This window comes from Suncus etruscus, chromosome 8, assembly GCF_024139225.1.
Source record: "Suncus etruscus isolate mSunEtr1 chromosome 8, mSunEtr1.pri.cur, whole genome shotgun sequence".
NCBI classification, from domain to species: Eukaryota; Metazoa; Chordata; class Mammalia; order Eulipotyphla; family Soricidae; genus Suncus; species Suncus etruscus.
The window spans coordinates 7,507,335-7,528,348 of NC_064855.1; the positions used below are offsets into that span (position 1 = coordinate 7,507,335).

The 21,014-nt window shown below is 49.0% G+C and overlaps 1 protein-coding gene across 1 annotated transcript in view; it reads right to left on the reverse strand.

Moving 5' to 3' along the window:
- ARHGAP42 (Rho GTPase activating protein 42) overlaps positions 1-21,014 on the reverse strand; it is a 113,025-nt gene that overhangs the window by 2,926 nt on the left and 89,085 nt on the right. Inside the window, exons 10-21 of the mRNA XM_049778605.1 lie at positions 20,874-20,983; positions 16,358-16,436; positions 15,189-15,228; positions 10,473-10,535; positions 9,779-9,853; positions 9,145-9,229; positions 8,365-8,423; positions 6,276-6,381; positions 4,603-4,762; positions 3,196-3,340; positions 2,035-2,418; positions 1,606-1,762 (exon numbers count right to left, since the gene is read on the reverse strand). Coding sequence (XP_049634562.1) covers positions 1,606-1,762; positions 2,035-2,418; positions 3,196-3,340; positions 4,603-4,762; positions 6,276-6,381; positions 8,365-8,423; positions 9,145-9,229; positions 9,779-9,853; positions 10,473-10,535; positions 15,189-15,228; positions 16,358-16,436; positions 20,874-20,983 — 1,463 coding nt within the window. The remainder of the gene's footprint in view (positions 1-1,605; positions 1,763-2,034; positions 2,419-3,195; positions 3,341-4,602; positions 4,763-6,275; positions 6,382-8,364; positions 8,424-9,144; positions 9,230-9,778; positions 9,854-10,472; positions 10,536-15,188; positions 15,229-16,357; positions 16,437-20,873; positions 20,984-21,014) is intronic.

The window sequence follows — 21,014 nt, forward strand, 5'->3', positions numbered from 1 at the left end:
ACAAGCCCTGAGTACCCAAAATCAGATAAAAGGGGAGAAAGGAGAGAGCTGATATGGGAGAGATTTTTACTCTCAAGATAAACCTAGAGTCTCACTGTCCTAGCTCCATTCACAGGGACACTTCTAGGCAGTACAGTCACTGCTGACTTTTTTGAACCAATGGAAGAACAGTGGTTATGCTGGTGGCAAAGACAGAAAACAAATTCAGACCATTCCATGCAAAATTAAAAAAAAATATTTCAACACAGCTTCTATCAAGTGGGAAGAGAAAGCCTGGTAGTTGTGGATTCAAATTCCATTCCAAGTCCTGGAGAAAGGCTGTGGTGTGAGGCGACTATTATCAGGGCTGCAGTGGGGATAAATTTAAACCAAAGCACTCAGGATGCTTGGAAAATCTTCTCCAGTTCCTAGAAGAAAGCAAACTCTGAATGGATCTCTAACTAAACTACGTCTTGAAAACTTCTTCTCTGATAGACTCTGTCCTAGTCAGGCCCCTGCCTTGTCCACAGGTCACGGGATTCCTCCTCCCTTTGCTTTGCTACCATGAGCTCGGTCTAACTTGGAGGGTGAATTTCTGTTCTCAAACAGAAAATCTCTCCGAAATTCTCCTTGACATATTGCCTTAAAATTTAATTTCCCTTAAGGCCTGGAACTCTAGGCACTGGGAAGAGGGCAGATTTACAAATAGTTTGTCTGTATAGTGGTGGCCGTGTTTTGGAACAGGACAGTGAGTGGATATTCAACACCCGCTGGGACCAAAAGGCTTCCATCAAAGCAATGGGCCTGGAACGTGCATGTCAGGCCTTATTCCCATGGTGACCGGATAAGCCAAGGGTCTTACTTGCTGTTCAGTGAATAATTAAAATGTCAGGGATGCCAATGTATTAAACATCAGCGTGTGCATAGCTGCGAGTCCCAGGACCGAACTGGAATCCGGCTCTGAATAGCTCCACCACAGGCAGAGCGGCTTCCTTACACTGGCTCATAGCCTTCGCACTTCAAAAATAGGGGTTGGAGTGATAGTACAGTGGTAGGGCGTTTGCCTTGCACGCAGCCAACACAGGATAAACCCTGGTTCGATTCCCAGTATCCCATATGGTTCCCCCAAGCCTGCAAGGAGAGATTTCTGAGTACAGAGCCAGGAGTAACCCTTGAGCATCGCCGGGTATGGCCCAAAAATAAAATAAAAAGTAAAATAAAATGGATAAGTCCCCTCTGGGGCATTGATGGGACTTAGCTCCTATTGCTTCCAAATTCTTTCCACTGTGCCCTGTCTACTTAGGATGCCCAGAGATGGCTCAGGTGGTGAAGACAAGCAGGGAATGGACTAACCTGACAAGGCACAGAGCAGGTTGGAAACGGGCAGGTGTACTGGTATAGCAGGTGCTTCTAGACTCAGAAGGTGCTCAGTGGCCATGCCCCAAGCTCAGACAATTTTACATGTTGTGTCTCAAAGCAAGCCCCAGCTCTGCCCCCTGTGTCTGCAAGGCTCCCTGCATCCCTGAAGGTCAGGAGCACAAGCTCGGCCCTGTGCAACCCCAGGAGGGAGGAAGACAGGGGGAAAAGGGCAGCCCACCCCTCCCCTCCCCCCCAACTCTCACTCACACAGAGCCAGGCCGCTGGTAGCCGTTGCTCGAGGCTGTGTCCAGCCTCAACCTCCTGCCCATCTTGGGCGGCAGGTCTGGGTTTGGGGTGGTTTTTAGCGGCTCTTTGGAGCTGATGGACGTTAGGCTCTGAATGGATCCGCTGTAGCTCTTGTTTCCTGAAAGGAGAGCCCGAAAACAGATGAGGTGTCATTAGACTGGATAATAGCAGGACTGCGGCACGGCGCCTGACAAAGGGAAGCAGAAGGCACAGACTGACTGTTCTCGGAGCACTTGGGAGATGACAATCTGCAGCAATTACAGCCAAGAGAGAGAGAGAGTGAGTCGGCCCATACACACATGAGCCTCCTTAGTCCCAACACTCTCCATCCAGATGGTGCTGAAGGGTCAGAGTAACATGGGGGCCACAGCCCGGCCCTGGCTCACTCACCTTCGGCTGCAGACACAGAGCGCAGCGAGGACACAGAGGTTCTTTTGAGCCCCGAGAGTCCATAGGGCCCTTTCTTGGCCAGATCCATGGGTGGGGACCCGTCCCCAGGGCTGGTAACCGAGGCCACGCTCTGGCCATCAGACTCTGCGTCCGTCCTTGCAGCGTCCTCTCGGGAGCTTGACTCTGGGCTCGTGTTGGCCCAAAGGCCGAGACTTTTCTGGCCACTGGCGGTGGCCTGGGCAGCGATCCAGGGCACGGTGCCTGTCTTCTCCCGGGACTGCCCAGAAGATGGTTTGGCAGTGCTATTCTGCTCAGAGGAGTGTGAGGACAGAGACTCGAGGCTTCCCATGGGAGTACTGTAGGGGCTGCTGCTGTAGGAGTCACCTGTGGGGGTCAGAGAACACTCTCAGTGGTGGGCAGAGATGCACTCCCAAACCTTGTTTGCTTGAGTGGGGCCCCTTGTCCCACCAGCAGAGAAGCTCCAATGGGTGATCTGGACTCAGGCAGGACTCGAGTCCAATGCAGAACACATAGAGTAAAGAGAATTAACATCCCAGAGGACTCATTGGGCATTGCCAGCAGCTGTCCCCTTCACTGGTGGACAAGGGTAGCGTCTCCTATTGGATAGAAGTGTTCTGCATCTCTATCCAGCTAGAAGGAAAGTCTGTGATGTATATGAATAAATAAGATCCATTTTTTAAAATAAAATGCTGATTTTAGAGGTAAGAATCAGGTGGGGAGACTTAATGAAGCATTGTGGGTGCAGATTGCTGCCCCTCCTTCTTTCTCTTCCTCCCTTGCCTGTACTTGCTCAGCTCAGAGAAGCAGGTGAGGGGCCATACGGTACATCTTTTTTCTAAGATTCTGGCGCCCAAGAGAGACTGTTTCAAGAATACAATGTGCAAAGGAGGAAGGAAAACATGATGCTTCCGCCAGACTGGCTCTGGGCTTCCTCTCCAGCTCTGGGCTGGTCCTCCATGGGCCCTCAAGGCTGGTGGATGAAAAAAGGGCAACTGGTAGTAGTCAGAGTCTGCCAGAGGACCCGAAGTAGAGGGAGGGAGAGTGGCCAGGGACAACAGCCATGATCGCAGCGAGCTGCACCTCATTTCCCGTGTGGAGAGGGAGGGTAAGCCAGGGTGCGTCCCCCAAGGCAGCACTTACTGTCAGGTTCAGCCAGACATGGGGTATAGCGACCCCGGGGCTTGCGGTTGCCCGAGGAGAGGCAGATGGCGCGAGTCCTTCTGGATCCTGACCGGGACTGCGGCTGGGGCAGAGGAATGTTTGGGTCTGGGGCCGAGTGGAAGATCTAGACACAAACAGGCCACGAAGGGCAGGAACTGTCAGCAGCAGCAAACCAGCTTGGAGAATTTAGGACACATCGAAGGCATGGCCATGGCCTGACCTAATCCATGGCACATAGAAAGTCAACCTCCATAAGCAGCTGAGGGTAGTCACTGCTCCTGGACCCCATCAGTGAAATGCAGGCGCCCCAAGAATTTGAAGACCCTGCCCACCTTTTCAAATGGAAACAGCTGTCTGTCTGCCTGAAGAGCCCTTCCTTCACCTATGAAATGCACTGGGGTGAGGTGGATGGCTAGAGGAAGTTGGAGTGACTAGTGACCATGTGCTACTGTGTGGTGAGATGGGTCCCTATGACCTGAGCCGGCCAGTCAGGAATTTGGGCAGGAACAAGGACAGCCGAAGCACTGGCCGCATCAAGTACAGATCCTGAAGGCTGATGTCATCTTATCACCTCCATTTCCCTAATTATGCTAAAGCCTCCCTGTGTTCAAGAGACTTTTCCTTCCCATAGGAATTAATTGATCATGGAAAGGGCTTCAAGACCTTACTCCTTAATTTAAAAAACTGGAATTGTCTGATTATAACTGAGAGATAAAGAGACTGAAAGTCACTCAACAATAAGTGATTCTAATTTCTGAATTGAAGTACTGCATAAATACCGACTACAGAAATGCTATAAAAGAGAATCTTTTGTTTTGTTTTGTTTTGGGGCCACACCTTGTGACGCTCAAGGGTTACTCCTGGCTATGCGCTCAGAAATCACTCCTGGCTCGAGGGACCATATAGGACCATATAGGCTTGTCCTTGGTCAGCCGTGTGCATGGCAAACACCCTACTGCTGTACTATGACTCCGACCCCTAGAAGAGAATCTTGAGCAGTCAATGATGTAGACACAAAGGAAATCATCTACTGCAGGACTTTGAAAGTGCTGAAATACTAAGCCAAAAAAATTTAAAATACTTCTGAAGTAAATCACCCAACGCTGTCAAGTTTGACTCCTGAGGGACCAAAGCAGTAATACAGCAGGGAGGGTGTTTGTCTTGCATGTGGCTATCCCACCAGGTTCAATACTCAGCATCCTATATGGTCCTCCAAGCCACCCCTCCTCCCCAGGAGTAATCCCTGGCCACAGAGCACCTCAAAACACAGTTTGATACTCGAAGCTGAGATTTCAATGTAAAAGCTGGCTAGTTGGTACAAAAGCCAAAATCCTTCCTGAAAGATCTAGAAAGAAAGTTTTCCTTCCACAGGAACACGGAGCTCACCTTTTCGTAATGCTCTATTAGAATTTCCACAACAATATTCTGGAATTTAATGTTCATCATGGCCGCCACGGTCTCCTCCTGAGCTCTCATCAGAGTCGGGCCAAATATGACTCCGAGGTTCGAGACGGTCATGAGATTCTGCTGGCTGTGCAGAGACACTCTGCACGGAAGAGAGACAGAGAGAAATACCTGGAGTTTAATGGCAAATTATGGAGACATCCTCATTCACTTAAAAAAAATGTGCCAGAGGTGGATTTTCCTAAACAGGCTTCAGTTACTGGCAACTGCCAGACTTATGAAGCATAAGAAGTTAATATTGGGGGCCAAAGAAATAGCATGGAGGTAGGGCATTTGCCTTGCATGCAGAAGGACAGTGGCTCGAATCCCGGTATCCCATATGGTCCCCTGAGCCTGCTAGGAGTGTGACCCAAAAACCAAAAACCAAAACCAAACAAACAAACAAAAAAAGAAGTTAACATCACCCCCAAAGTGAAAAGCAGTACAAGGGCTAGAGCCTTAGCACTAAGGGTAGGTCATTTGCTTGTGAGTGGCTAACCCGGGTTTGATCCCCGGCATCCCATGTGGTACCCATAGCCTACCAAGAATGATTTCTGAGCTCAGAGACAGTTAAGTGAGTATAGCCTGCTGTGTGTGTGTGTGTGTGTGTGTGTGTGTGTGTGTGTGTGTGTGTGTCCAAAACAAACCAAACCAACAAAAACAAGTACAAGATTAATCTGGCCATGGTGAACATTTTTTTTTTCTATCCTAAATTAAGTACAATTTCCTCTAAGGTTATGACCTGCCTGGCTTGTGTTTTTGAGAGACCTGTTCTTTAAGAATAATGGTTAAGTGTAGACTGGCCCTGGACTTAACAGTGGAGACCACCTATGTGGTATGAGGGGGTCCTGGGCTCTATCCCTCACCCACACACACCCAGACACATGCATTCAAGTAGCTGTAACTATTTCTCTTTGTATTTGCCTGTTCGCCAAGCAGGCAGCTACAAACCTGTTGCTTGCTTTACCCTTCCTCAAAGCCCATTTTTCCAACTAAATAAATGGGCGTCACTAGAGTGAGGGTGGGGCCTAGAGGCATCAGGCCTCCCGCTGAGGGGCTAAACTACACTAGGGTGCTCCTGGGGAACTGCCCAGTGCATGTTCCTGTCCATCCTTCCTTCCTGAGTCTCCTCTCCCACCTGGGCTCAGTGCTCAGCAAACATTAAGACGGGGGTGAGGCCTCAAGATAAGGCTGGGCTGAGGGAGGAGAAGGTGGTAATGGGGCAGAGCCAGTGACCAGAACATAGAGAATTTCAGACCCTTGGTTTCTGGTGCCTCTTGAAACCCTCTACCTCAGGGGCTGGGGTGTGGCTCAGGAGATGAACCCTTGAGAAGCCCCCACCCTGCTAGGGTGCTTGTTCAACAATAGCAGACAGGCACATCTGTATCATTTTTAAAACCCTATTAGTTTACCATTTTTCAAAAGGTATAACTGCCCATCTGTGACAAACAGATAAAGGGACACACACATCTTACAAATAAACTGACGGACCCCATTTCAGCCTACTCTGCAGACTGTGACAGCCGCCCCAGTGTGACAGCCCCAGCTGGCCTGCACCTTAATGGCACATGGGCAGGCCCAGTGAACAGGGTCAGCAAACAGGGTCAAAGAATTACTTGACCAGGTGCTGGATCAGGATGTCCAACATCTCCCGGTTCTTCTCTGGCAGCTTGTGCACCAGTGCATGGACGGCTTCCACCCGGTAGTTCTGGTCATCAGACTCTGGCAAAGAAAAGCAGTTGTAATATGGAGTTATCCAAATATGGGTGCATCTGAATGTATAGTGGGTGTTGGTAACTGAGGCTGAATGTGGGGGCATCGGGAGTCTACTCAGGGCCGGCAGGGCCATTCCTGCCCTTGGGCCCCAACAGCATAGTCTCAGACCCACACTGTTTTCCCAGACAGCACAGACGTGGCACCTTGCCTGAGTTCGCCTCTTTACAAAGGCAGAGCTAAGAGTTTAGGAAGGTGAGTGATCGCAGCTACTGTCAAAAGCTGTGTCATTTGGGTCAGGTCACACAGAAGTCTTGTGACCCTGTCCTGACCTATACACAGAGGACATAACCATTCTTTTTCCAGGTCACAGGACTCCATGTGGACAAGGGCGAACCCACAGGGTAGAAAATCATCAACAGGGAATCTAGTGCACAGAGTAAGAACCAGCATTTCTAGTATGGAAATGCCGGTCCACGCGGGTCCCCTGAACGCTCTTCAGTGATGCCCATTTCCGGGGTAGCAGTGTATGCTGATAGGTCCTGTCCTTAAGGAGGGCCCAGTCCCCTTAGCTGAATTCAGACTGGCAGCAGCAGCTGCCAGGCATGGCTCTGTTGATGTGGGGAGAGGCAAGGGCCTGATTTAGGCTAGAACCACCAGGAAGTCTTAACCTGGGGGTGGGTGTTCAGCTTCAAGATGCCCCCACTCTAAGCCACCTACTCGGATGTCACTGCAGCTCGTGTAAGCAAAGGGTCCCGCAGGTCATGAAGATCAGACTGAAAAGGGAGGTTGGGCTGAGGCAGAAGCACATCAGAGAAGGAGGAAACAAAAGCTGCTTCTCAGTCATGGAAGAGACTAGAATTTGGTCAGATCGTGAAGGCACCTCCTTTCCTGAACCCTGTTAGTCCCAGTTCCAGCAGCAGGACGCTGAGCATCGAGGACCCTGCTCAATGTGGACACACGCTTGTAACATTTTGATTTATCAGCCTGGGGAATAATGTGATTGTTATATGTCACCAAATAAAGTCGAGACCATGATTTCATCACCAAGCTGAGTCACAGTCAGCAGTTGGGTCTCCAGTTTCGTTGGTTATAGCCCAATAGTTCGGTTTCATTTTGCAGCTGGGACAGGGAGGTTGAACCAGAAGTCCACACGCAAAGCCCAGGTTCCAGCCCTGACCCACTGGGCTGCACCCTTTCCCCAAAGTCAAAGTTCTTTCAAAGAGACAAGAGTGAAGAACTGGCTGCTGTCCTCGTTCTGCTGTGAAAATTTCCTGCTGTCCCTGGACGAATAAGGCCCATACCAGAGCCCCAAATCCCTAATAATAATAAAGCCGAGTTTCTCTATTTTCATCAAAATGGGCTTTGAAGAGAGCAAGGAGGGAGGAGCTTTCAGGAGAGTTTGGTCAGTGTGAGACAGTGTGGTCAGTCAGGTCAGCAGGCCCTTTATTATGCCTTTATCAGGGGCCATTTCCTTGTGACAGTCCATCACATGGCAATGGACTTGAGATGCCACCCTTGAATCTGACAGCCACGCCTCATGGCCCTGCTGTGAAAATCAGATTTCTGCATTCCACCTGCTCCTGTCACAGGAGAGGCCACTGGTCTTGAAGGAAGGTCCAGAGGTCACCATCAGCTGATGTAGGGCTTCTGGCTGGCTCAGTGCACTCTATATGTATGTGTGCAAATGCATATGTGTGCTTGTGCATAGGCACATGTGTGTCTGTGTGTGAGTGTGCACATGCCTCGTCTGTTTAACCAGTCAGCAGCTGGCATCTGTCATCCGTCAGCCAACTACATCCATCATTGCCACAGCAACTCACTGACACAAGCAAACGGTTCCATCCATCCGTCTGTCTGTCCAGTTTCCAACTTGCTTGTGAGTGGCAGTGTGAGCCGCACAGGTGGAAGGACCCACCTCCCACCTGGCTTGAACCTGCACAGGTGAGGGGAGGCAGGCAGGAAGAGCAGGGGAGGGGAAGTGGCACTTACTAACGGCCATGATGAAGTCCTTGTGCAGCCGGTAGGTCATCAGCGGCTCGGCCAGGCACCTGTGTGGTCAGACGCTCTATCAGCACTGGTGGCTTGGGTGGGAGGCCCTGGTACACCACCACCAACCCCCCCCCAAAGGCACCAAGGCTCCTGCAGCACTTTCTGCACCCCAGTCTAGAAGGGGAGACCAGGAGGCAGTTTGCTGACTGTATTGGGCTGTTGTAGCCTAGACTTGATAGAGACCAGGGTGCGAGTTAAGAGGAAAGCCACTGGGGGGCTGGAGCCAGAAGATGGTGGGGAGGGGCTGACCTTGCATACGGAGCCAACACAGGTTTAATTCCTGGCACCCTATAGGGTCCCTTGAGTTACCAGGAGTCAGCCCTGAGCACTGCCAATGTGGAAAAAAAGTAAAAAAAGAGAAACTTCTAACTCGTTTTAAAAACTCAAGACCCCATGTTCAGTTTCCAGCTTCATAAGAACATGGTGCTGATGGGGTCGAAGTGATAGCACAGTGGTAAAGCATTTGCTTTGCAATGGGACAACCTGGAATGGATCTGGGTTCAATTCCTGACATCCCATATGGTCCCCTGAACCTGCCAGGAATGATTTCTGAGTGCAGAGCCAGGAATACCCCTGAGTGCCACTGAGTCCCAAAACAAAACAAAACGAAACAAAAAAAACACAACAACAAAAAAAATACCACCACCACAACAAAAAAATAAAAACATGGTGTTGGGGTCCAAGTATAGAACCCCAAGCTAAGCAAGCAAGCAGCCTCACCTGAGGTAGTTCTTCAGTCCACTGGTGATGGTCTTGTTGTCCCACAGGTCGACGTCAATGTCAATATCTGGGGGGGACTTGGGGGCTGAAAGAGAGCAGGAGAGTGGATGAGACACAGTCCTGGCTCATGGACTCCCCCATCACCCCAGCTGCATCTCTAGGGCTCGAGAGGGACAGCTGGTCTATGCCCCAGGCCACGATTACATCTTCTTACATCGTAGTGCATGACCAAGTGCTAGGCAGACTCAAGGACTGGGCATGTATCTGGCCCACCTGGGCCGTGTGGTCCCCTCCCATCACTTCATAAATGAGGCGGGCACCAAGTGGCAAAGTGAAGGATTTGAGGTCACCAAACTGCCAGGAACCTGTCCAGAGTCCAGCTCTGGCTGGACGAGGCCACTGTCCATGCCCCCACGTCACCACCAACCAAAGAACAGGGACAGTACCCCGGGCACAGGCCCTCAAGTTTGGCAGTTCCTTGCTGCCTTGCAGGCCAATACAAGAGTGCCAAAACTGACAGGCAGACACTCTCAGGACTGGGGGGAGTGTCTATCACTGAAATAACTTGTAAGGTCTAGCTCAGGCTCCCCACAACAGGATGGGGGATCAGGTACCATCTTTCACCACAACTTACAGAATATCGTATTCATGAATTTCTGGACTTTGGAGTTGACGCCGCCTATGCGGTAGAGCCCCAAGATGGTGATGCCTGTGGGGACAGAAGCAGGGACAGGGCAGGGCACGGATGGTCAGCAGAGGGGACGTGCTAAGCTTGGGGAGTCAACAGAGGCACCCACACCCTGACAGACTCCATGGCCCTACTGGAACTCACTGGGTGCCAGCTCTCAGTTCTGGGAGCAGACACTGGACATTAGGTAACCATAGTTACATAGGTAACCCCTGCCTAAATACTAGGGAGATGCAGAGTGGGGACAGGATGCCCAGGATGCCCCAGGGCCCAGGCTGTGGGCAACAGATACCCTGGAAACTGCATGGAAGAGGAGCTCTGCACATAGACTTGCTGAGCCCCAAAGTCAAGATGCCTCTTGCTTCAGACATGTCATCCCAAAAGCTGGCAGCTAGCGGGGGACCATGGCAGAGTCAGGAACAAGCAGCAGAGCAAAGGGGACAGGGCTCCCTGACAACTCTGTGGCACCTGCAGGAAGCAAGCACTAACCCCAGAGAGGCTCTGAGAGCCATGTCCTGAGCCAGAAGCACAGAAAGCTCAGGAAACTGGTCAGAAAAGTGTCATTTTTACACCCATGGGACTTTGGAGCTCCCCCACTGAGTGACCATTTTCCAAGGCGATGGGGCCCTCAGTCACTCACCTCTCGTCTCCACAGCCTGGATGCATTTCCTCACAAAGTTGAAGCCTGCCTCGTTCAAGTACACTGTGAAAAGGGGGACACAGGATGAACTCCTACATGGGGGCTCAAGGGGCAGTGAAGAAATGACAAATGCCCAAGGGCAGCCACACTGAGGAAGAACATTGCCGTTGGGGAAGCGGGCACTCTGCTAGAAGATTTGGTGCTGGGCTGGTTCTGGAGCCACATCTTGCCAGGGCATACCTAAGCTTTTAGGGGGGCTCAGCCCTCCAGATGTATCCTAAGATTTTCCTGGTGGTTAGAACTAATTTAACCCCCATGGGGTTCCTCAAAAGGCCCGCTGTGGATGCCTTTTTCCCCTGCGTGGATGGTTGAGAAATTTCCAAAGAGACGCCTGGCATTTTCAGCCAGTATTTTTACTATCTCTCCTTTGCATATATCAGGCAAAATAATAGCCTCTATCAAATAATTTGGCTTAGAAATTCCAGCACCAAAGTTTATTTGAGTACCCCTTTTTCTGGATATAGCCAGCCCTAAAAGCAAAGACAATTTTTCTCTTTGCAACTGCAGTTTCTGGAAATCAAGGGCGTAACCAGAATGCAGATCTTGACCCTCCTTTAGAAATAGGGAAGCTCATTCTTGGGGATTTGGTTCCTCCCTTCACTTAACCTCTAAAACAATAGAGTCCAGTCTAGTAAAGATCAAGTACCTAGATATTTTCTACTCCCTCCTAGTCCTAACTATGCATTTAAAGTAAGCTTGCAAAGAGTTACCTTGAGTTGTGACCTTCTCCTTTGTAACCTAGAATTTTTACAGTCACACCACTTTGCTTTGTAATTATAATTATTTACTTCTGGCTAATTTTACCCCTATAAATTCCCCTGCTCAAAAAATTAAACTTGTCACACTCCTGCCAGAAACGTGTTGACCCCACATTCTCTGTGTGGTTTCATTTATTTCATATTTCATATTTCACCGTCCGTGCAACCCACCTCCCTAAAGTGAATTCATTGAAATCTCACTGATGGCTGTAGGACAGAAGCTACCTACAGCAACATCTGGCAGTGCTTAGGGTCTAGTCCTAGCTTTGCACTCAGAGAGCACTCCCTGCTCAGGGACCAAGCTTGGGGACCTTATGGGGTACCAGGGATTGGATCCTGATCAACCATGGGCAAGGCAGGAGCCGTCTCTGCTTTGTTTTTGTTTTGTGGGTCTTTCCAGTAGTGCTGGGTTAGCTACCAGGACTGTCCATGCAGTGCTTAGGAGGTCATGAGGAGCTGGGCGGTTGAATGTGTAGCCCTGTGCAAGCCAGAGTTGCAAACCACTCCACTCTACGACTTCTCCAGCTCTATCCATCCGTCTGTCCCTCCATCTGTTCTTCCCCCTCCCTCTCCTTCTTTTCCATCTGTCTGTCCCTCCATCTGTCCTTCCCCCTCTCTCTCCTTCTTTTCCTTTCTTTCCCCATACCTGCTGGTGCTCAAGGCTCACCCTATCTTGGGGGGCTTTATGCAGTGTTGAGAAGAAAACCAGGATAAACACGTCCAAGAAAAGTACCTAAGCACTGTACTTGCTCTGGCTCTGTTGTAAGTTGCTTAGGTGTTGGGTTCTCAGTTGTAATTAAATACTTGTTTGAAGAGAAAATGATTTACTTTAGAATGTCAATTAATAATCCAGAGAAAAAAACCCAAATCCTTCTCCATCATTTCCAAGTAATGAAGTAGTGGCAGGAGGAAACAGTCAGACAATAGCCAAGTCAATTCAAACTGCTGGGGTGTAATCTAAGAGGTAAAGAACATGTCCAGAGCCTGCGACACTGCCACCCTACCAACAACAACCAGGAGTGCAGGGTGTATGTAGCCCATGAGAAAGAAGTCCTGCTGCCCACAATGTAAGTATGGATGGCAGATGAACAGCATGCAGGTCAGGCAGATGCAAATACCCCATTTTCACCAACTTCACCACACACCTGTGTCACCTGAACAAGAGGTCAAAAACAAGACCACAGAACAGAGGTCTCAAGAGCCTGAGAAAGAAAGAAAGGGAGCTCCTGAGGAGTCCAAGAAAATGTGGGTGCAGTGGGTGTTTCAAAGCAGCAGATTCTGGGTCTGGGGGTGTTGTTAAGTAGTAGTGTCTGTGGTATAGCAGTAGTTGCTAAGTCAGGTCACAGCAACAGAGTCAGCCCCATGACACCTCCTCATTGGAGCAAAGCAGAGAGGCGCCCCCAAACTGCCTCAGAAACCGACAGTGAAAGCTGCCCCAGCACAGGGTTGGTCCAGCTCCCTGGTGGGTGACCCTTGATACTGGCCTCCGTAGGGGTCTCTTGTCAGTTCCTCCCCAGTGTCCCGCCCGAGCAGGCAGGAAGGAAGTGCAGAGCAGCCCCGTATCCACCCTATAAGCAAGCCCCAGATCCAGCAGACACACTTGAAAGACTGTTCATTCATGCAGAAGTCAGGCATAGGGCCAGGGCGGTAGGACAAGGGCCAGGTGTCTTACACAAAGTTGATCCCTGGCACTGCAAAAGATCCCCTGAGCACACCATGAGTGATCCCTGAGCCCAAAAGGTGCAAACATCCATCCCACGCCTTGGGAAACTGCTCAGGGCTAATGTTCTTACAGTGGCCAGGTCAAGTGTCTACAAGGCCTCTTGGCAGCACAAAAGCTCCTCATCTCTACAGGAGCCCAAGAGGTGGCAGGAAGGCAAAGGTTTTGCACGCAGCTAACAAAGCAAACATCCCTGGTTCCGGAGCCAGAGTGGTGGCGCTAGAGATAAGGCATCTGCCTTGTAAGTACTAGCCTAGGACGGACTGTACCGCAGTTCGATCCTCCAGCGTCCCATATGGTCCCCCAAAGCCAGGAGCGATTTCTGAATGCATAGCCAGAGGAATCCCTGAGTGTCACTGGGTGTGGTCCAAAAACCAACCAACCAACCAAACAAAAACAAACAAACAAACCGAAAGTCCTTGGTTCCCTGGAACTGAAAACCCAGAATATGTCTCCACACACATTTCAGGGAGCAGGTTCTCAGGGCTGGGGGACATAACAGAGCCTGCCGTATGCCTCCACAGGGCACAAAGCCCCTCATCATAGCAACTGACACACTACAGAAGGCTCTGATGACCCAAACACAAAGCAAGATGTGCACTAAATAGGGAGATGTGTTTGTCATGCCCAGGGATCTCTCCCATACTTCCAGAACACGCAGTGAACTCACAGTTCAACCAGACGTGCCTCTTTTCTGGCTCTGTCCACACAGAGCTGTGACCTGGGCCAGCCTTGAGCTCCTGGACTGGAAACAGAACCATGGGACTGCAGCCATGTCTGAAAACCCCTTGAGATCTGGTAGAATTGGCTTTCTAGACAGCAGGGTGAAGGTCAAAAGCATGGTGGTAGAAAGAGCCTCTACCTTGACTGACTGTTGGAAGGGGATCTCAGCACTCAGGGAAAATCATTGACAAATCAAAAACAAAAATAAAAACAAACACAAACAGCAACAAATAAACACCTCAAGCCTGACTCCACACCAGTGCCACATTTTGTGCCCAAGGACTGCCCTGATGCCTGGTGACTCTGCCTGGTCACAAACTAGATTCTGGCCAAGAGAAATGTCAATGCAAAGAGTGTGTGTCCTCCAATCCCACTCTCAAGGGTGTAGGTGATCATGGAGCATTGATTTATGAGTTTCACCAGGGAATGAAAGTGGCTTTTCTCCTCCATGTCCTGTTTCCTTCCAGAGGGGTGGAAGGTCCAGTGGAAAAGCACCTTCGGGAAACTGACCTTGGGGTCAAAACAAGGCTCGAGTACCACTAAGATCTCAGCACAAAACAAATAAATCTTAGGTGTCACAAGATAAAGTTGACCAGTTTACTAAACTGTGACAATTACCTTGTACATCAACACTTTAGAAATTTGCAAATTCATCTGAAATAATTCAGCAAAAAAAACCTGAAATAATTGACCAAAGTGTCCTATACTATTCAAGGAGAAGGCTATGGCTTTCAGAATGAGGCCAAGAGTCCTTCTTGGGGACGCAACGATGCCACACTCCCAATAGGGAGTTCTTCTTACATTTCATTTGACCAGACATGGTCATACAAGTTCATGTCTCCAGTTATGCAAAATGCAGTCAGGACAGGAAGTCAAGCCCTGACCATGCACACACAACAACAAGAACAAGAACAAGACACTAAGCATCAGCGGCCTCAATAATTCAAGAAAAAAACAAGACATGCGTCTAAAAGCTATGGGGCTCTGGGTTCTGAACCAGGAGGGACGCCATTTTGTAAGGATCTCATGTTAGGCTTTATCAAGCCTGTTTCCATTAACACCATCTCCAGCTACCTGGCCATATCAGGTAGCCTATCTGGAAAGGATAAGAGAGTAATAGGATGGTACCCTAGACAACAGCCAATCATTTTATAGCTCATCAGAAGCTAGAACCTCCTTCTACTCATCCCATTCCTATATAAACTGACATGAGACCCTGGGTGGGGGTGGGGGGGCTGACTGGTCAATATGGGGCTTGTGGCTGATGGAATAAAGTTTTGCTCAGTTTTTTTCTAATTGTGTGGCCTCATCCTTGGACTCTGAATCCTAACAAAACAAGTAATGGGGAATAGTCAAGAAATAAGAAAATATTCTGCAGACATGACTCCCCACTACTACCATCTCTTTATGCAAAGGTCTCCCAGGAAACTAGAAGAAACAAAAGAAATCACTTACTTTCTTCTTTCTTGCTGATTATGGCCGGAAGTGTGTAAATCTGGAAAAAGAACAAGTTCCTGGAGTCTACACAGTGGTCAGGGCACCTCAGCGTAGGTTTTTAGGGAGATGCCCGTTGTGACAAGCTCCCCCCAGCCTCCTCCTTCCCACCTGACTGACTGACTCCCTGCTGAGTGGCTTCCTCAGGAGACTGCACATGGCCCCACAGGATCCCACAGGGAGATGCCCCTCTCCCCGTCCTGCTCCAAATCTCTTGCTGAGGGGGGTCTTGTTAAACCTAGGAGCATCCTACTGCAGGCGAACAGCGTGTCTCCATGAGTCCAGCTAATGGGCCCTCTGCCTCTGACAGTCTATTTTTAATAAAATTCCACAGAACTAAGAGTGACTGGCAGAATCGAGGTACTTGAGTTTATTGTTCAGCTCAGTGGTCAAGGCTTCTGTGGGCAGCTGTGCTGTACAGGCCCTCTTCTGGCCTCAGCATGTTTTTCCCACTTCTCCCAGGACACAGGGGTCTCAAGGCAGAGGAAGTTATTATGCTGTAGCATCAGAGACCAGAAAGCACAAAGCCACTTGCAGCGGCTCCATGGGGTGAGGCTTTGGATCCACACAACTCGCCCAGGGTCTTGTTCTTCATACAGACCTGTGGGGGCCTCTCAGGGACCGTGGAACTAAGAGCCAGGGCTCAGCTGCTTTCTGCTGAGCAAAGTGAGCCGTATGTATGTCATGAAAAAATCAGATCTAGGGCCGAAGAGATAGCCTGGTGGTAGGGCATCTGCCTTGCATGCAGCCGACCTGGGATGGACCTGATGATCCAATTCCCTGAGCCTATCAGGAGCTATTTCTGAGCTCAGAGCCAGGAATAACCTCTGAGCACTGCCGAGTGTGGCCCCAAAAAACAAAACGAAAAAGAAAAAAAAGGAAAAAGAAAAGGCTGGATGGGTTAGGCAATATAGTAGGGATGGCTTCTGCCTTGCTGATCCAGGTTCCACCCCCAGCAACCTGAGTAGCAGATAGTCCCCTGAGTCCCTGAGTCCAGCCAGGAGTAATCTCTGGGGTGGCGGGGACAACCTCACACAGCTCCTTTTCAGCCTTTTCAGCATCCATGAACATCCACATGTTTCCTAGAGGGGCCAAGACCGGCAGGGGAGGAAGAAGGAGCATCTCCTTACCGGCTCCTTCCCATCCATGGCCTCCAGCCAGAGCTTTCGGTTGGCTTCAGAGAAGGCCTGCAGGGTGATGATGCCGTGCCTGGGAGAAAGTGGAAAGGTCAGCAGGTCCGCAAGTTTTAAGTCCTTAGGTAGGCAAGAAATGCAAGTGGCCAGAGCGATAGCACAGCAGGGAGTGGCCAACCTGGTTCAGTAATCCTCGGTATCCTACATGGATCCCTGAGCCTGCCAGGAGTAATTTGTGAGCATAGAGCCAGGAGGGCTCCCTAAGGGCTGCTGGGTGTCGCCCCCAAAACAAAACAAACAAAATAGAAAAGCAATGTAACTTGGCACAGGGGGAAGAAGCAAGAGAAAAAAGAGAAAAAGAAAATGAAGAGAAGGGCAGGAGTGATAGTACCACGGGGAGGGTGCTTGCCTTGCAAGTGGCCAGCTCAGCTTTGATCCCTGGCACCCCATATAGTCCCTTGAGTTCTACCAGGGGTAATTCCTGAGTGCAGAGCCAGGAGTAAGCCCTGAGCATGGCAGGCGTGGTTCCAAGCAAGAAAAGAAGCAAGAAAAGGAAATGACTGGAGATTCACATGTGAAATGTTTAATAACTGCAGGCAGTATACTGTTACAGTGTTTGGGGTACAGGACTGAGGAGACTGGTCTCTACTCATTACCCCCCAAAGGACCAGGAAGGAAAAGAGAGCAGTATCTGCCAAAGTTCATGACCATCTGGAAATTCCAAGGTATTGGGAAAAGATTGTGACTGAGGTGGTGGGACCCTCAAGCAAGAAGAAAGAGAAGAGATAGGGGAAGCTCCAAAGCATTACTGGTTATTATTAGGAAAACACTAAACAAAAGCATTTGTCACAATGTTAAAGAAGTCATTCTCTATGGAGGAGGAAGGAGGAGGTGGTCTTGAATAATGTCATGTATGAAACACATAGCAACAGTAAGCCACAGTGCAAAATCTCTCTCTCTCTCTCTCTCTCTCTCTCTCTCTCTCTCTCTCTCACACACACACACACACACACACACACACACACACACACACACACACACACACACACGTCTCTCATAGAAGCAGACTGGTTAAGTGGGAAGTAAACGGGGATTCAGGAGATCTTGTTGGAGGCAAATGGACACTGCTATGCTCGAAAGCTAATCACGAGTAACTGTGGTTTCACGGTGATTACATTTTTAAAAATTAATTTAAAATAGTTTATTTCATTAAAAACCAATTTTCTCCTAAGCAACCACTCTGAATGCGTTTAAAAGTAGCTGCCCTTTGAGAAAAAGCAGCAAAGAGGGGAGGAAGCGAACGGAACAAAGACAACAACGAAACCAGAAGCAGCGAGCTTGGCTGTCTGGTGTCACGGACTGTCGGGAAAATCATTTGAACAGGAAATTAGGAGATCTGCAAAGAAGCAGCCCAAGAAGGAAATGCCATTGAAATGTCGCATAATAAAAGCCTGGAATGACTTAAAACAGTGATCCAGGCATAAATATCTCGTTTGTAAACAGGAAAACAGCTCATTCAAATGTCAGGACGAGAGCAGATGCATAGAAGATGAAGAAGCTATCATGGAAAATTCAAATTAACATAAAATCACAGGCCACATTCAAGAAGCAGTATCATTAACACCTTCCACCATGACACTTCTTTATTCCTTAAAACAACCCTTCCAGGTTGGTCTCACTGGCTTTTACAGAGGCAGGAGTTTACAATGAGTCCCAAATCTACAGACCCAGACAGCTAACATCAAGAGAATGTTGATGTCTACCGAGAAAATCAAAACGGTCCTACAACAAACCCATTAAAAATAATTTTCAAGGTGGCCTACAAAGCGACAGATAAAACACATCAATTGCCTTTCTATACATCGGCCTCAACGGAAGAAAAAAATGTTCCACTCATTAAAAAAAAAAAAAAAAAGAAGGTAATACCCCCAAATAACTGAATAAAAAGATGTACAAGTGCTGGTTTACTGGTCCTACCCTGTTGAATGAAATAATTAACGATGGGGCTGGATGGCGGTGGATGGAGGCCTTTGTGCTTAGGCCCCAGCCACGTGGCTTTATCCCCATTCAGCTGGCAGATTTCAGGCCCAGGTAATCGGCGTAATCAAGACTCACTCACATGCAGGCTTTAGGAAGCATTAACTTTATTCATGCCCTATTCACCACATGTGTGTGGCCTATCTCATAACCTTTTAAGCACTAGTTATTCTTGGCCCTGCATCTAAACTCCTTTCAGCCATCTTCCCTTTGGGCTCCATGCTGGTCAAAGACCAGAACACAGAAACCCAAAAGCCAGAGCGCCCAGCAGCGCAGAACGGGCAAAGAGCCAAAAGGGCCAAAAGCCAAAAGGGCCGAATTCCCTTGGTCCAAGCCTTATATAACATTTCCCAGACCCCTCCCAGGAATGGGAGGGTCTAGCAGGTAAGGTTACACCTACTATCCGGTTCCCAAGACCCCTCCCAGAAGTGGGTGGGTCTAGGGTCTTAAATAGGTACACCCACACTACCCTAATCAATATTCGTACTCTAGGGTGTGATCTGGTCATGGGATGTTGAATTATTCCGTATTTGGTATTCTCCCACCCTAGGGTGTGGCTTGGTTCTTGTCAATAAAAGCAGAAGTCTGAGGATGGCAGGCGCTCACTCTTTGTTCTTCCTCCATTAAGCTGCATTCCTTCTTAGGAGCAGAAAGCTTGGGTGGTTGAATTCCTTGCCTGAGAATTAGATTTCCCTAATCCGTTCTTGTACATCTTCACTGTGTAGATTATTTCCTGCGTCAATGTTTGCTTCCAGACCTGCATCTCACCAGATCCTCATTTTGGAGCCCTAAGCTCCACTAGCATTTAAGATCCTCAAGGACAGATGAGCTCTTCATAAATGAATGACTTAAGTGTAACAATAATGAAAGTTTCCAAGAACAGGCTGGAGAGGGAACAGGGCAAGGGTGGGTACTGTGCAGCCCCAAAACCGAGGTTCAGGGCCCAGTTCTGTGTAGGCCCCTCAGCACAGCCCAAACATGGGGTTAGGGGGCTCAGAATCCAAATTCCAAGAAATGTTCTTAGGAGGAAGCAGATCTGAAAAGACAGATCCCTAAAAGTTCAAGACACACTGGCCAAAGCAGCCAACAAAGAGGCATCAAAGGTGAGCTCTTGCCTTAGAGATCCCAGCTGTCTATGTGTGAGTCATGTTGGATTTATACTGAAGTGTAAGGATGTGTCATTGTAGAGAAAGCATGAAAGTACCACACTGCCAGAGTACTCACACAATATATTACTCTTTAGAGTAATATATTACTATACACACACACACACACACACACACACACACTACAAGAGTGGTCACACACTAGAGTGCTTACACACTATATTACTTTAGTACACTTACAGGTACCACTTGAGTATTGATGCACAAATAACATACTCCAGCATCTGTATTCTCACACTGCTAGAGTGCTAGAGTGACTCTCACTAGAAAACACACATACCACTAGGTGTTACTCCTGGCTCTGCACTCAAGAATCATTTCTCTAGGGCTCAGGGGACCACATGGGTTGGCAACCCAGATCAGCTGAATGCAAGCATATGCCTTTACCTACTATATTAGGTCTCTAGAGTTCACACATGCACTGCTAGAGTATTCATCATGCCGGAGTACTCACACACACTCCCAGTGTCCTCATACATACTGCTCGAATATTCACACCCACCACTGGAATACTCCCCTCTAGAGTCTTCTCACACCCCACTGGAGTGCTCAAACACACTGCCAGGATATCCACACTGCTCAAATACTCTCACACACCACTCAAGTGCTCCCAGACTCTGCTGGCGTACTCAGAGAAGAATGAGGGGGTGCAGGCAGAGAGCAGTAGATGGTGGAGCAGAACAGGCCAAATCCAGGAGCACAGCTGGTCTTACTTCTGACAGGGAGATGGGCTTGGATGCTCTGAGGAAGATTTGGACTCATGCAGTTGCTTCTCCCAGGGCCAGTGCTAATGCAACCAGGTCCCAAATACAAGAGTTGTGGTATCTGCTGCTGTGCCTGTAGCTCTGGAAGTTTCTACTGGGCTTCAGTAGCCCATCTCCAAGCAGGAAGGAGGACAACCCTAGCACACACTTCCACCTCCCCAGGATTTTAGTGGTGCTATTGGGTTTTTCTAATCAAGAGTGTTAGGTGTGATACATATAACTTTTATTTGGGGGGGGGGGGTTAGGGTGCTCAGGGGTTATTCCTGGCCCTGCAATCAGGAATTACTCCTTATGGGATGTCGAGAATCGAACATGGGTCAGTCACATGAAAGGCAAACACCCTCCCCACTGTGCTATCGTTCTGGCCCCTATGTGTTGTCGCTCTTTACACAGCAGGCAGCATGTATGTGCCAAAGAATGTGTAAGAATATAACACACAGCCCCACTTTCTAGAGGCTGAGAAATTCTAGAAGCAATTAGCTGCTTCTCCCCATCAGAAAACAATCCCACCAAGTATGAGAGCCCCGTAAAAGAAAAGCTCCAAACCTTTCCACCACTTCTATGTCGAAGCAGAACCGCTTGTCAATGGAATCTGTCTTTCGCCGGATACACGATTTTAACTTAAACATCTCTGGTGAGCCAGTAACCAGTCCATTCTGAAACAAAAGGGGGTCTGACTGAGAGCTG